Below are 15,207 nucleotides of genomic sequence, written 5' to 3' on the forward strand. Positions count from 1 at the left end.
TCATCCCAAAACTATCTCAGAAATGAAGAGAATCGCTAAATAATCCTTTTCTGAAATAGAAATATTAATAAATAAAGGGCCTCCACAAGGAGATTGGGGAGAGACGCAATACACAACTTTAACAAAGAGAAATAACATTTTGGGGCACGGCTTACCATTTAATAAATGGGTTAGAAGGTACAATACGGACATTCTGACAATTAAAAAAAGAGATGGCAGCAAATAAATGGCAAAGTTTTTGTTTGTGTGGATACTATTATTCATTCTTTACCTAACAAAACAAATCATTTATTATTATTATTATTATTATTATTATTATTATTAATAATAATAATAATAATAATAATAATAATAATAGCTTTATTTATATAGCAACTTTAAAAACACAGTTTACAAAGTGCTTTGATGGAGGAAATAAAAGCAGAGTGCTCAGATCATGAATTTAAAAGGCAAAGGAATATTAATAAACAGGAATAAAATTCATCAAATTGTAAAAGAGGATAAAGAGACAAGAGAAAAATTATGATTATAAGAAATAGAAATAAAATGAAAATATAAAGTTAAATATACACGTTAATAATAAAAATCACTCAACTCACTCAGCTCACATTAAAGTAGATGTATAAAATGTGTTTCGAGAAGTGACTTAAAAGAAGTCACTGACTCAGCCAGCCGTATCTCCTCAGGCAGGTCGTTCCAAAGTCGAGGGGCCCCGACAGAAAAAGCATGGTCACCTTCAGTTTTAAATCTAGACCTTGGAACAACCATGAGGGCCCCTCCCGCCTGAGGATTTAAGGCTGCGCACTGGCTCATATAGGGTCAACAAATCCGTTATGTAGCTTGGAGTCAGACCCAGACGTGCTTTAAAAGCGATCAGATCAATTTGGTTAATTTTGTTTCCAATATGATCGTCTCTCTGTGTGGGAATGAAAGTCGGTCGTGCATTTGCTACCGCCCGCCTCCACTCCGCTGTCCTCCAGAGGTTCCCTGTCCAAAAGGTGGCCGGATCGACCAGTCGGGCCTGCGCTGCTTCTGGCTCTCTGAGACTCGTCTGTGCTGGTCCGAGGCGCGGGACGCCTGCAGAGAGATCTGGGGGGGAGACCTGGCGGCCGCCGAGGGCTCTGGCACGCAGAGCTTCATCTACCACTCCTTTCCCATGTCAGTCCAAACTGCCGGTAACTAGTGAAGATGTCTGTGCTTGTTGCAGTTTATTTACCTCTGTACAGATCCTTTCCTTTCTTTGCCCGTGTAGGAAAGACAGTGTGTGGGTGTGGATCGGGGGACCGGGGGCAGAGGGACCCCAAAGGGTTGGTGCTCTCGGGAAGGAGGGTCCTCGCCGGCTGGGGGATGGCGCTGAGGGTCAGGGGCTCTGTAATCAGATGGCGCTGGGGAGGCCGGCACAGCGGAGGAGGGCGGGATGCGTCGGAGAGTTCCTCTTCCTCTGTGAGAGAAAACTAATCGGTGAGAACCTCATTTAGAACCTTTAAAGGCTGTCGGGCTTTGTGGCTTCAGTTTGGATGTGGGAGAAGAATACTCCTTATCGCACGGATTAACAAATCATTAAATGCGCTCTTATGCCCCTACTGTGCGCTCAGTGTCGCTGCCGTCTGTGGACAGTTACCTGACAGGGGTGGTCCTCATGACGGGCGTCTACGCCAAGGTCCTGCTCCCAGCCCTCCCCACCCTACCTGACGCCAGGCAGTTCACAGTAGAGGTCAGTAAGGGACCTTTAACCACAAGTTCCCATCAATTATGAAAAATAACTTGATGATTTAGTGCTCTGCTAAGACACAAACTATCCATTGGATTCCATTGGATCCAAACTGCAGACGCTGCTGTTCCCTGGGCTGTGGTTCAGTCACGCAGGGACGTTGGTGTCGGTGGAGATGGTGGTCCAGCCCAGCGCGCTCCCCAGTCTCTCCCGGGTCCAGATACTCCGGCCCTACTGCAGCCCCAGTCAGCATCTTGTACCCCCAGGTAACACTCTTCTCTGGAGTTTGGTTTTTAACTGATACTTCTATACATACTTTTTCCCCTCCTCCCTAAGCGTTGGATGTTTAATCCCTCCTTTTGCCGCTCAGGTTGCAGTTCTCTCCTAAATCCATTCAGTTGCTGCTCAGCAGTGGCGCTGTGTAACACCACAGGGGGCTGTTCCCTCGGACGCTATTGGTGCCATCTGCTGGAGGCCTGCTTGCCCGTCACCAGCCCGTGCAGCCCCTATGACCACCCGCCCACCACGGGAGGCCTCAGCTATTCTCTGCCCCCCAGATACGCCGCAATATCTCCCTTCTACCACCTGGTAGCAGACCTGCCCCTCCGAACGGACCCCATCCCCGAAATGACGACTATTGCTGTTAGTTGGCTTTTAATGTTCAGTATTGCTGCCATGTTCGTCCAAGTAATATGACAATCACGGTGTAATACTCTCAATGTTATTGATTTCAACTGTTTAAAACTTTTCTCTCACAGTTGGTTCTTCCTGAGAGAAAGATCACCGTGTACCCTGATGATATTTTGGCTGTGCAACACACGCGTGAAACCGGAAACTTTCTACATTGTCTGGACAGTAAGTCGTCCCTGGATTCACCATGGCGCCAGAGCTACCTCTCCCTGAGGGGGGCGGAGCAGGGGGGCTGGTGGGAGGGAGGTGTCGTATTCCCGACCCAGGGTGGCCGATGGGTGGACGGGGTCGTGTGCAATCTACGGGTGTTGTACGCGGACACCGTGCACAGGGAGAGCCCCGGCCCGAACGCAGAGCACACCGATGATGATGTTGTTGGCTTCCCCAGCAAGGAGAAACCATCAGGCCCTGAGATCAAAACCCCCACCATCGCTTCTGCTCCACCCCTGAGTCCCATAGCTGGACTTGAAGTAATTTACCCAGAGCCCGATGAAGAAGAAAAACAGGTTCATGTGCAAATCAACGTCCCAACTCTGATCGTGGTCAGGATCCGGTCTGGGCAGGGGGCCAGCAGTTCGTGGTCAGCTCCGGTGAAGCAAACAGGGATCCCTTTCCTTTCCTTTTGCCCGGGGGAGTTGACTCAGTCCTGGCCTGCCTGCCACAGGGACTCCTACGACATCCGGTTCTCCTCTGTGACGCTTGTAATGCCATCCGTGGGAGTTCAGACTCTGAACATAAGTGCGATGAATTTGGTGAGCTCCCAGCGTGCCAGTGTGAAGGTGTGGGGCCACGAGGCGGTGAGAGGACTGAGTGTGGAGCCACGTGGGCAACGGAGGATGGTCACTGGCGTGTCACAGGTGATGAGACAGCAACCCTTTCCACCCTAGATCCATCCCAATACGACAACGCATCCTGACACATGTTTTTGTCCTTTAGTCATTCACGGCCAAAGTGGAAAGTGGTTCCTCAGTGAAATTCACCTGGGTGATTGACAACCTGGAGATTTTCACTTACGAAGGGGAGTCATACAGCGTAGTGTTCAAGAATCCTGCTATGTATAAGCTAAAGGTATGATGAAAGACAAGGTTGATTTTAAATAGGTATTTTGGTTAAAAAAGAGCTTGCTGTGCATTAATTTTATTTCATAATTCAACAAATCGGATATCACCACTGTCCTGACAGTTCTGTTAATCCATGAACATTTCCGTACCTGTATTTTTCTTTGTTCTTGAAAAATGTATGTACAGTTTGTTGACTACGAGAGAGGGAGAGAGAGAGATGATCGAACTCTTGGTCTATATGCCTTTTGCTTATTTGCCTTGATTACATGCATACCATTTGGTTGAGCCACATTCCACTCTGCACTTCAATGGCTTCAACACCTCCTGCCACAGACAATATTTTCGTTGTCTCAGGTGACAGCAGCCAACCCTGTGAGCTCCCAGGTGCTTGAGATTCTCCTGACAGCTGATGCTATGGCCCCACTCGCTGACCCAGAGTTCCTGTCTAACGGTGAAGCTGTAGCTGTGACAGATGCTCTTCTTTACAGCCTTCGGGTTAAAGTGGATATCTCCCTAGGGGTTACCTTCAGGTAGGGGCCTTCATCACTTTTCTCCAAGGTGTTTGATATTCTTAACATACATGGGCAATATAGATTAAAAGTCATTTGGGCTTTAAATCATGTTACAATTTCTGCATCACGGCACATGATTGCTTAGGTGGAGTTTTGGGGACGAGACTAGCCAGGTCAGCCACACACACCCTGCTGCCTGTCAGACCATGGAAGGTCTGGTGGAGAGGGGAGAGACACAGGTGTATGTCCAGGACTCAGTTAGCCATGCATACCTTTCCCCTGGTAAACAAACGCGCACATACACCTACAAACAAACTCACTCAGATTTGTTATAATAATAATAATAATAATAATAATAATTGAATAGCTGGAGATTTAAATGCGTCTTCCTTGCAGGTGACTTCACACTTCAAGTCCATGTTTCCAACCGTTACGACGGCATCGAGGCAGTCACGGTCGTGAAAGTTCGTCCGCCGCTGGTCCACCTCCTCCTGTCCTCCTCCCCTTTAGTGGCGCTTGTAGCGAGGCCTCTTGTCCTGGAGGCTCACCTGCAGCCCTCGTCCTATGGAGCCTCCTACACTTGGGACTTCGGCGACAGCTCAGGGACCGTCCGGGTGTTCCACAGCGGCGTCAGCCACTCTTTCGGATCCGCCGGGGTTTACAACGTCACCGCGCGTGCAGACAACGGCTTTAACGCGTTAACAGCTTGGCTCGCTGTGGAGGTGGCCGAGGAGGTCACTGGACTAACGTTGAGGTACAACGGACCCAATGAGCTGAACTCCGTCACAGAGATCAGGGGTCAGGTCAAAACAGGCACAGGGGTCGTCTGGGATTTCGACTTTGGCGACGGGTCAACACAGAGACAGTCGCAGGACCACTCTGCCTGCCATGTGTATGATTCTCCGGGAAACTACACCGTTGTCGTGAGCGCCTCTAACTCGGTCAGCCAGGCTTATCAATCTATCGAAGTTGAGGTCTATAGATTAGGTATTGGTGGAATAATGCCTATAGAGTGCATAGCCATTGGAAGAGATGCACAGTTTAGTGCAATGGTAAATGGAAATGCATCCACATTGACTTACCATTGGGATTTTGGGGATGGTTCACCGTTGACCGTGGTGATGGGAAAGCCTACAGCGGTTCACACTTTTTCAGGCGTAGGCATTTATAACATGAATGTGACCGCGGTTAGTTCCGTTAGTTCTGTTTCTCATCACGTTGGTGTCTGTGTCCAAGCCCCAATATCCGGTGTGACGCTGCAGCCGTCACAGAGCGCCGCGGCCGTGGGACAACCAGTGTGTTTCAGTGCACTTGTTTCTCCCGAACAGATTGGTTACCAGTTTACATGGAGTAGCAGTTCATCGGGTCACTCTGCTGACACAGAAGGGGCTCAGAGATGTCTTGTCTACAAGGAGGAAGGGACTAAAGAAGTGTTAGTATTGGTGAAAAACAGAGTGAGCAGCAAAACTGCCCAAGCCACCGTGGCCATTCAAAGACCTGTGAGTCAGCTGCATATGGCACATAATGGTCAAAGTGATACGTTAACTGTCAATACGATGACTTTGTTCTGGATTGACAGTTGCTCAGGCACTAATGTTTCTGCTCTATGGGACTTTGGTGACAGTTCTCCGATAGGGCAGAGTCTAAATGTGTCCCATGCGTTCACCTCCGCAGGTCAATTCACCGTCACTGCCACCGTGTTTAATGCTGTGAGCCGAGACTCCGTGACCCTTAAAGTGAATGTTTTGCTTTCTGTTTCAGACCTTACAATTCATACCAACCAGCCATATGCTGTAGTAAATGAAGAAACTGTTGTAACGGCAAAAAGCAGTTCTATTGGCAGTACTGTCTATTACTGGACTGTAGATGGGATGATGGTAGCCAATCAGGGAACTTATCAGCTTAGATATGTATTTACTACACCAGGAGTGTATCAGGTAAGAGTCCTAGTCCAGAACCCGGTGAGCAAAAGGGAGGCATCCATTTTAATAGAGGCCTTTGTAAGGATAGGGGGTCTTCATATCCAATGTCAGAATCTGACACACTTGAAATACCTTCCAACCAGAGAGAGAGTACAGTGTATTGCTTCACTCACTCAGGGTTCAAATGTCATTTTCCACTGGTTGGCTCTGCAGAGTGGAACGAAACAACAGTCTACCGGCGACAGGGAGCTTTTCCAGCTCCTAGTTGAAGCTCCAGGAAATGTCTCTGTCCAGGTCAAAGCCTCAAACAGGCTGGGTGAGACCACCAGCCACGTTTCACTTGTGGCGGTCGAGCCGGTGATGGATGCCAGCCTAACGACGCCGTCAGACATTGTGGCAGCGGGGAAACCCCTAAACATCTCTGTGACTGTAGCCACTGGGTCTAACCTCCAATATCTCTGGTATGTGAACTCCGACCTCTTACCCATGAAGTCGGATGTGCCCTTCTTCCGACATACCTTCACGAGTTTGGGTTGTCGTGTGGTCACGGTCTCCGTGCGAAATATTTTCAGTCACGTTAATATAAGCAAACAGATTATAGTCCAGGAGGAGGTTGGAAATCTTGACGTGCAAATAGATAGAAAGCCGCTCCCATTTCATGTCAATAGAAGTACAACTGTTTTACTCCATGGAATCATCCATACAGGAAGTGATCTGCACTGGGAATGGGAAATTTGGAGTACCGCCGAGCCCACCGCTTTTAAAGGATACAGTCAGTCTTTTAATTATAGCTTTACAAATGAAGGAGTTTACAAGGTTTCTGTGAATGTCTCCAATGGAATAAGTTGGCAGAGGGTTTCACACAGTGTCACAGTCCAGGACGCCGTCAGCGGACTAACTCTGAAAGTGAGCAAGGCTTACGTCTGTACCGAGGACCCAGTTGTTTTTACCCCAGTCGTTTCCAGCGGAACCAATGTGAGCTTCAATATAGAATTTGGCAAGGAGGATCGAACTCATGGACGCTCCCTTTTCAAGAGATCATTCACCACATCTAGCCTCCCAGTTGGGGAACATCTTGTACGAGTGAAGGCGTGGAACCAGGTCAGCAGTTCCGAGGTCACTTCCCTCATTGTTGTCAGCGATCGCATTAGAGGTCTACACTTGGTCGGCTGTTGTTCCAATTCACTAGAGTCTCTGAAAGAAACGACTTTTAAAGTACAAGTCCAAAGTGGCTTCCTGGTCAGCTTCACCTGGACGTTTCACCTGGAGGGGTTGGAGCCTTCACATGCCACTGGAGAGGAGGTGGTCTTCTCTGCACCCGGAAGTGGCCAGGTGTCTATTAGCGTTGTGGCCAGCAATGGAGTCTGCTCTCAGACTCTGAATGAGACCGCTATAGCGGAGTGGCCTCTAAAAGAAGTCAAGCTTTCATGTCAATCAGCAACAATCCTCACCGGATACACTGTCGGGTTTGCGGCCGAAGTTAACGGTGGAACTAACTTTACATTTCATTGGGATTTTGGAGATTCTACTGAGGTTTTGGCAACGGACAACAACCTGGCTGATCACATATATCACATTTCAGGGGGTTACATCGTTACAGTTAAAGTTTTTAATAATGTCAGCCGGGTGTCGGCACAGCTGTACCGTGTGGTGGTCGAGCTCCGGTGCAGCGGCCCCCAAGCATCCTTAGTCCAGAAACATTCCACCATCCGCAGGTCTAGACCGAGCTACTTTGAGGCCATAGTGGATATGAAAGACTGCTCTGCTTATAAGGCCATGTATCTGTGGGAGGTATTCAGGAGCTCCAGTTGTGCCGAAGCTGATGAGAATGTCCGTGGGAACGCGGTAGTCCTTAGCCGCCCGGTGGAAGTGACATCGCCGTTGCTCTCCCTTCCGAGGCAGGCTCTGGAGGTGGGGCTTTATTGCATGGTGTTCACCGTTTCGCTCCAGGGAACTCCTCTCCAAATCCAGTGTAAGACTGATGTGACAGTGGTCCATGCCTCCTTGGTGGCTGTTATTAAGGGGGGTTCACACCGGCTCTGGCCCCTCCTGGGCGACCTCGTCCTGGATGGCTCTGAGTCTCATGACCCTGATGATGAACCGGGGGTGGAGCACCAGCTGGAGTATCACTGGGACTTTACAGTTGAGGTAAATGTCTCTCGGTACTGCATCACTCTTGCGTTTGGTTGTGTAACGCGTGGTGCATGTCAGTCTCTCATAGCCTGAGTAACTGATGCTTTGTTTGTGCTTTTAGAACTCCATAGAGTTTGAATTTCCAAGCCAGTGCATTGGGAGAAATACCAGTAAAATGACTGTACCGGGCAGTGAATTACACCCCGGCAGGGTCTACATTTTCACCCTCACTGTACGCAAGGGTGTAAGGACACCCGCTTCTACTACACAGTTTGTGAGTACAGAAGATCCTTTCATTTGACACACAGACAGTCATTATTTCCTTTAAGTGCTGTGATATTTTTCCTTCCGTATACTGGTTCCGCAGTATATTATTTTCTGCCCCTAGTTTTGACAGATAGTCGTTTTAGATCTAATAGCACAATGCCTCCCTCCAAAGCTGGGACTATTTCACCCCGAACCCTCCCTGTGTTTAGGTGTCGGTGGGCAACGCAGAAAGGGTCTTTCCTGTGACAGTGGACTGTGTGTCCTGTTCTCCCCTCTCCTCCCCCTCCTCGTCATGCCACGTCAGCTACTCCAACCCCCTGGTTCTCTCCGGACACTGTGAACAATGCGACGACCTTGCACAGGTGTGGGCTCTGATACAGGGCTATATCCTGCATCGATCCCGCATGTCCAAGATCATTTTTGTTATTAATAAGAATGTATTTCTCGTGTTCAACGTTCAAAACAAGTGGAAATATTAGTTAACATTGTCCGTCTCCAAAACTATTTTGATTATTATAGCATGCACTGAGCACAAGTGTACGTTAAGAAAGGTCTCTAAAATTGCTTCAATATGTACTGTTACAGCTAAAATTTGATAAGATAAGACCATACTTTGAAAATGAGTTCATAAAACTCATTTCTGTTCATTTCTTTGTTGATTTGATTTTGAAGCTTATTTGCAGTACAAATTCAATATGCACACAAAGTAAATGAAATAAGAGTGGAGTTCAGTATCCTAAATGTAACTGCCATCTCTTTCCCTTCCCCTCACAGTACGAGTGGAGCGCTGAGAATGACAATGGCGTGGCCCTCGACCTGGACGAGGTCACCACCTCCACGGGGGGTCGTTCCCCCGACTTGGCGGTCCGGCCGGGGATCCTCCGGGACGGGTGGAGTTACAACTTCGTCCTCAACGTGTCGCAGCCAGCCAGACGGCAGTGGGGCAGCGCAGGCCTCACAATACTCCCCAACCAACCTCCCTACGGAGGGCGCTGTGTCCTGCGCCCAGAGTCGGACATACGCCGCCTGGAGACGGTGCTCACCTATCACTGCCCGGGTACAGCCACACAGTTTTTAGGGTCTGGGTCAAGCAAAGTCAGCTCATGTTAACATTCATCAAATTCATCGCATTAAACTGAGAAGAGGATAGCTGCTGTTGTAAAATTTTTCTACTTCTAACATACATGAACTTTGTATTGTTCTGTCATGAATATGATGAATAGCAGGAATATTCACATTTCTGACTCTTCTTCCTCAACACTTGGTTTGGCTATGCGCTGTGGTCGTAGTTAAAAAAAAATTCTGATGCCTTGCTATGCCCCTCACCAGGTTGGCAGGATGACAGCAGCGATTCCTCTCAGCTGATCTACACCTTCCAGGTCACCTTGTGCCGTACTAGAAGCACTGACTGCCCCCCACTCATCCTTTACAGGTCAAAATTGACCCTGACTTATTGAATATGATAAGATTAGTTCCAGGCCGTTGGTTATAGCTTCTCTCTTAAACGACAATTACAGTACATGTTTATTTTATTGATTGATGATTTTCTTCCGCAGGGGAACTCGTTCAACTTTTGGCACCCTGGTCCCCATAGGAAGTCCTGGGACGGAGAAAAATGTGTCATTTATCACTGTTACCTTATCGGTGGAAGACCAGCTTGGCGCAAAGGTCATTGCTCTAAACAGGTGAGCGACATGGAACGCCCATGTCTGTCTCTCTGTCACTCCGTCTGTCTATCCTTATTATTGTATATTTGACTGATCCCATTGCGTTTCTGTATTTTTACAGAACTTTGCAGACATTCAAACACCCTGGAATGGCCGAAGACGCCGGTCAGTGGCTTAAAAACAAGAGCCAGACGGAGCTTTGGGTTTTAGTCCAACATGGGAACCCTCAGGAGATCATTCCTTACTCGGTGGCCCTCACCAGCCACCTCAACCAGGTAAAGTCGTCCTTGGCAGTTTTATTTACTCAGACAAGTACTTTTCTCATAAATATTATGACTCTAAAAGGATAGGATCGATTCATGACTTGTGCTCGACCACCTCTCTACAGATGCAGGCGGACGGAGGCAGCAATGTGGATCCCAGGGACATGAGGGAGATACGGGGGAATGTGACCCGAGCCCTGGCCTCGCTCCCTCTCTCCACCTTCCACAGTGTGGACCAAGTGAGCTCGGCGCTGACACAGTCCACTGTGAGTCGGACTCGCTGTAGTTCTCTATTTTTTTAAATGGAAATGTTACCTGCGATCTCCAAACCAAAGGAAAGTACTTTAAATTCAAAACATGACAAATGAAAGAATGGACTCATCCTCTGGGCGTGATCGGTTGATGTCCGTGTGTTGTCACCAGGCTGTCACCGGTGAAGGTGTGTGGTGTGAGGACTGCCAGGAGAAGGTTCTCGAAGCTGTCGGGAAGATGATCAATGTGATAGAGGAGCGCAAGAGCGTCAACGTTCCTTCAGCCGCCAACGTGGGAAGAAACATCCTGAGTGTGATCGGTGCTGCTCTACTATAATCTTTCCGTTGGTTGTGTAAGGATTTTATGATCGATTTTTAGGTTATTGGTTCACGACGTGTGAGGTGAACATTTTTTTTTCCCCCTGCGTCTTCAGATAACACGTTGATCGCTGCGTCCAGCTCTTTGGAGACCTCCGGGTCCATTCCCGCCCACACGAACGCTCTGCGATCAGCCTCTAGAACGGCATTGTCGGCGCTAGACTATGCTGGAGCCCTCATGCGCTCTTTGATGAGATCCCGCGTACAGGGAGAAGAGCCCCTCTCGCTGTCCGCACCCCACATCAGCACCTTCGGCTTCCATGGAAAAGCTTCAAATCTCCTCTGCACTCAGACCATCGGGCGTAAGCCGGCGTCCCTTCTGCACTTTGGCGGACCGGAAACCACCCACCCCCCGTGTCGATTCCACATCCCGCCCTCCCTCACCGCTCACTTGAAGAATCAGAGCTCCGAGGTAGTGCAGATACTCTTGGGACTGGACGTAGGGTGGAGGTCTAATCCTTTCCTCAGCTCGGCAGACCCGCCTATCTCCACCGCCGTGGCCGCCATGGAGTTCTCCACCCCGCAGGGCCGGCACATACCCATCAGTGATCTGGAGCCCGAGCAGGCCATCCGGGTGACCCTGCCCAACAAGCGCCCCCCGGCTTGGGGAGGGAGTGGGAGTGTAGGTGCAGAGGGAGGAGTCGGGGAGGGGATTCCGTGTACGCTGGCCGCTCTCCCCGCCGAAGGACGGCTCAACTTCACGGTCCAAGCTGTGGACGATCTGGACGACAAAGCGGGGCTGTTCATCTCCTTCAACTTCAGCCTGGCTCCAGGTACAGTGACTTGTTGAACCGTGTGACCTCCGAGGGGTCAGCAGAGGTATGACAGGGGATCTGTGAAATTTATCTGAAATATAAATGTGCTAATATTTGTGCAATCTGATGTAAACAATGTAAATATACTGTTTGCAGGACATGCAATTTTTAATTAAGCATCAAGGCTTAATAAATGCTTAATAAATAATCTTATCTTATCTCATCTGGAAAAAAAAGGAAATCACTTCATAATCTTGACTGAGCAGAGATTGTATGTTTGTTTGCCTCTTGGTATTAGTTGATTAGAAAGAATCTGTGAGAACGGAGCCGTTTCTTGCCATATGTGGACTGTGCGGTTGCATAGGACCCCCGAAGCCACCGGAGGGCGTCCAAGCTGCAATTTTAGCCTTTTTTGCCACGGCGCACACCGTGTTTGATGAGCTCTTGCGAGCGCAGCGCTCAGTTTTTAAGCATAACATAGCTCCAAGGTCGGCAAAAAATTAAATGGGCATGACTTTTTTCAAACGGGTCCCTTGACCTCTCACGTCAAGATATCTAAATGAAATTGGGCTCATTAAAACCTTGCCATGCCTGCCATATGTCAGCTACCTAGAATATGTTAGCTTCAGGGTGCTAAGCACACATTGTGTATGGGTTGCATGCAGTGAAAATATGTTATTTTCACCTTTCCCTATTTCTGCAAACTGTGGTACCTAAACATTCATGGAATTGTAGAAACTGTGTGTGGCTACAAAGCAAAGAGCCCAATTGAATTCATGTGTGATGGGATAGGGCCTCATAGTAACCTTTTCAATGTGATGACAGCACGTTCTTAAACTTGACCTTACGGTATTAAAGAATCTATTGTGAGCTCTAGGATTGTCACAGCCTGTAGACACCTAGACCGTTCAGAAACTGTATGGGATGTCTAGGTAGATTGAAGATACGTGGGTTTTTATGAGCCACTTTCAGAAAGTAGTGCTTGTCATCCAATCGTCAAAATCCCACAAATCTCCAGTTTTAAAAAGTTATTGATACTGCAGCGCAGCGTTATGTTTTATAAAGTGTTTTTCAAGGTCATGAGATCTTCAGGTGGTCTTTTGGGGGGATGTTTGACCCTTTTTCTCCATTGTCGAGTTTTCAAAAATGGCTCGAAAGTGTACTAAAGCTGTGTAATTAATATCAACCCACAACTTGATGCAGCAACTAATCACACATAAATGGGCAAGGGAACAGCATTATGTTTATCACCTTTTAATTTATAGAAAACATTGGCATACAGTGTCAAGCTGCATCTCAAATAATTCATTAGGGTCTCAGCTTTCTGCGGCACCAACTAATGACCCCGAACCCCCGAACTTCAATCCCTCCACCTCACTCGGAGCCCTATCTAGCTTCTTCTCCTCTTAATGTGCACCAGATTGAAATGTTAAATGCATGCCTCGGACCACCTTAGAAGGTTTGGAAACCCCCCCAACATAGTATCACAAAATAGGGGCCCCCAAACATTTTTCATTGGGCCCACAATAAGCTAGAAATGGCCCTGAGTGAGGAACTAATCAAGATCAGACTTTTGTACATTGAAAATATAAAGGGTGTTCCATAGCTTATTGTGGAAATAAGGTCACACAGGGGAGAGACCATCATTGTTTTGTTTTTTTCAATGTTTCTTTTTTCTGTTGTACTCAATGTGTGTTTCCAGGAGCGTTACCGGGGAGCTCTGGGCAGGTCTGGGTAGAAGTGAGCGCTGTGCCGGACGACCCCGGCGCTGCGCCCCATGATTCCCTTGTGAGAGAGCTGACCCTGTCCCTCACCAGTCAGAATGACTCCGTAGAGGAAACCTTCTTTCTATCTCCGCTGTGAGTCCACGTTCTGCTTTCTGAGAACCATCGAACAACCCAGCGTCACGTTCCGTCATTACCCATTCATATAACGTCTAGACTTTTATGGAAACTCTCACATATTGTCATTATTGACACGGGATTTCTGCCCCCCAACAGGTTGAAGGGGAAAGGAAAGTCGCTCTTCGTCAGCGTGAAGCCGTCTCTGGCGGGCGGCGGTCCCGTCCGGGCCTCCTTGTGTGTCTTCAGCACTCTGTGCCGGTACTACAGCGTGAGGGACGGGTGCTGGAGCAGTGATGGAGTCAGGCCACTAGAGGGCAGCACGCTCCACACAGCACACTGCCTCGCGCAGCATCTCACCATGTTTGGGGCCAGTCTGTTCGTGCATCCCGGGGCTGTGGTGCTCGGGCCCCCGGTATGGGTGATTTTACTGCCCGGTAGCAGTAGGTTCCCGAGTGGATGATGTTGAAAAGATGCTCCTTAGACTGTCAAACATTCAACAAACTGTGAGGAATATATACTTGATACATGCAAGTAGGGGATGATTTGCAACCGGCCGGTCATCATGGGACATAGGATGTAGAGCTTAGGGATTTTGATATAGATGTCTGCATTCATGTCTTCCATTGTAGTTTCTATGTAGCGTCACAAGATTGAGCCACAGTATAGTGTTAGCAAGAGCATGTAGGCGGAGTGATGTGAATGGTTTGCCCCTGGCAGTGGTCATTATTAACAGATCAGTGGTCATCATTCAGAAATAACAACTGACGCTTTTGACCAACTAGATTCGACTATTCCACAGAGCTGATTTAACTTGTGGAGTTATGATGACGTCAAGGATGTTCACAAGCAGAATCCTCTCCTCCAGGCAGGTGGCCCGGTGCGTAATGTGGCGGTGGGGATTGTGTGCGCTGTGTTAGTCCTGCTGCATCTGCTGCTGGGGCTCATCGCCCACAAACTAGACCACTTGGACAGCGTGAGGCTGAGCCAGGTCCCTCTGTGCGGACGGCCGGGGGTCTACCAATACAGAGTGCTAGTGAAGACCGGATGGAGAAAGGGAGCAGGTCAGTCCAGCCGTCTATCCTTTAGTGTGATATTCCAAGTGTGAATCCACCGAAAAATGACCGACAGTGTTACCCGCCAGGCACCACGGCTCACGTTGGCATCAGTCTGCACGGCGTGACCAGGAGCGGCTCTCGCCATCTGCATAGGGAGGGAGCGTTTCAACGCGGCGGCCTGGACCAGTTTCACCTGGAGACTGACGCCAACCTGGGGGAGGTGTGGAAGATTCGCATCTGGCACGACAACACCGGTGCGTGGTGGTGATGACCCTCCCCACAGCCTGTAACTATGTAGTGAATTGCTTTTTGCGTGTCTGTGTTTATGGAGCTGGACTGTGAAATGCATACTGTGCGGGATTTTCAATCTGTTGATAAAAGCAACTCATCTGCCCTCATCACTGCCACTCACTTGATTATTTTTATTTTTGTCCTAGGTTTGGATCCGTCCTGGTACGTGCAGCACGTGGTGGTGTGGGACCCCCTGACGGACCAGCTGTTCTTCTTCCTGGTGGGGGACTGGCTCTCAGTGGAGAACGAGAGGAGCGGCACCGTGGAGAGGGAAGTCCTGGCCTCGTGTGAGTCCGCACCTTCCACCATTTTCCTTCTATCTTGCTTATGTGGCTGCTTGCGGTACATCTGACACACTGGGAGCATGTGCTGCTGGTCGATCGAGGCACAATCTCATTTTACGACTT

The 15,207-nt window shown here is 48.7% G+C and overlaps 1 protein-coding gene across 1 annotated transcript in view; it reads left to right on the plus strand.

The window, feature by feature from the left end:
• Positions 1-15,207, plus strand: part of pkd1b (polycystic kidney disease 1b) — a gene marked incomplete at both ends in the record, with an annotated part of 28,446 nt that overhangs the window by 214 nt on the left and 13,025 nt on the right. The window contains 26 exons of the mRNA XM_080021233.1: positions 981-1,158; positions 1,253-1,443; positions 1,596-1,714; positions 1,830-1,977; positions 2,082-2,353; positions 2,470-3,258; positions 3,338-3,469; positions 3,817-3,992; positions 4,120-4,256; positions 4,371-5,131; positions 5,237-6,422; positions 6,702-8,044; positions 8,151-8,273; positions 8,506-8,658; positions 9,071-9,353; positions 9,626-9,728; positions 9,853-9,981; positions 10,085-10,238; positions 10,352-10,492; positions 10,650-10,797; positions 10,912-11,628; positions 13,313-13,469; positions 13,611-13,866; positions 14,320-14,515; positions 14,596-14,763; positions 14,947-15,087. Of these exons, the coding sequence (XP_079877359.1) occupies positions 981-1,158; positions 1,253-1,443; positions 1,596-1,714; positions 1,830-1,977; positions 2,082-2,353; positions 2,470-3,258; positions 3,338-3,469; positions 3,817-3,992; positions 4,120-4,256; positions 4,371-5,131; positions 5,237-6,422; positions 6,702-8,044; positions 8,151-8,273; positions 8,506-8,658; positions 9,071-9,353; positions 9,626-9,728; positions 9,853-9,981; positions 10,085-10,238; positions 10,352-10,492; positions 10,650-10,797; positions 10,912-11,628; positions 13,313-13,469; positions 13,611-13,866; positions 14,320-14,515; positions 14,596-14,763; positions 14,947-15,087 (8,301 nt within the window). The remainder of the gene's footprint in view (positions 1-980; positions 1,159-1,252; positions 1,444-1,595; positions 1,715-1,829; positions 1,978-2,081; positions 2,354-2,469; positions 3,259-3,337; positions 3,470-3,816; positions 3,993-4,119; positions 4,257-4,370; positions 5,132-5,236; positions 6,423-6,701; positions 8,045-8,150; positions 8,274-8,505; positions 8,659-9,070; positions 9,354-9,625; positions 9,729-9,852; positions 9,982-10,084; positions 10,239-10,351; positions 10,493-10,649; positions 10,798-10,911; positions 11,629-13,312; positions 13,470-13,610; positions 13,867-14,319; positions 14,516-14,595; positions 14,764-14,946; positions 15,088-15,207) is intronic.

The sequence above is a fragment of the Zeus faber genome (assembly GCF_960531495.2).
Source record: "Zeus faber genome assembly, chromosome: 20".
Lineage (NCBI taxonomy): Eukaryota > Metazoa > Chordata > Actinopteri > Zeiformes > Zeidae > Zeus > Zeus faber.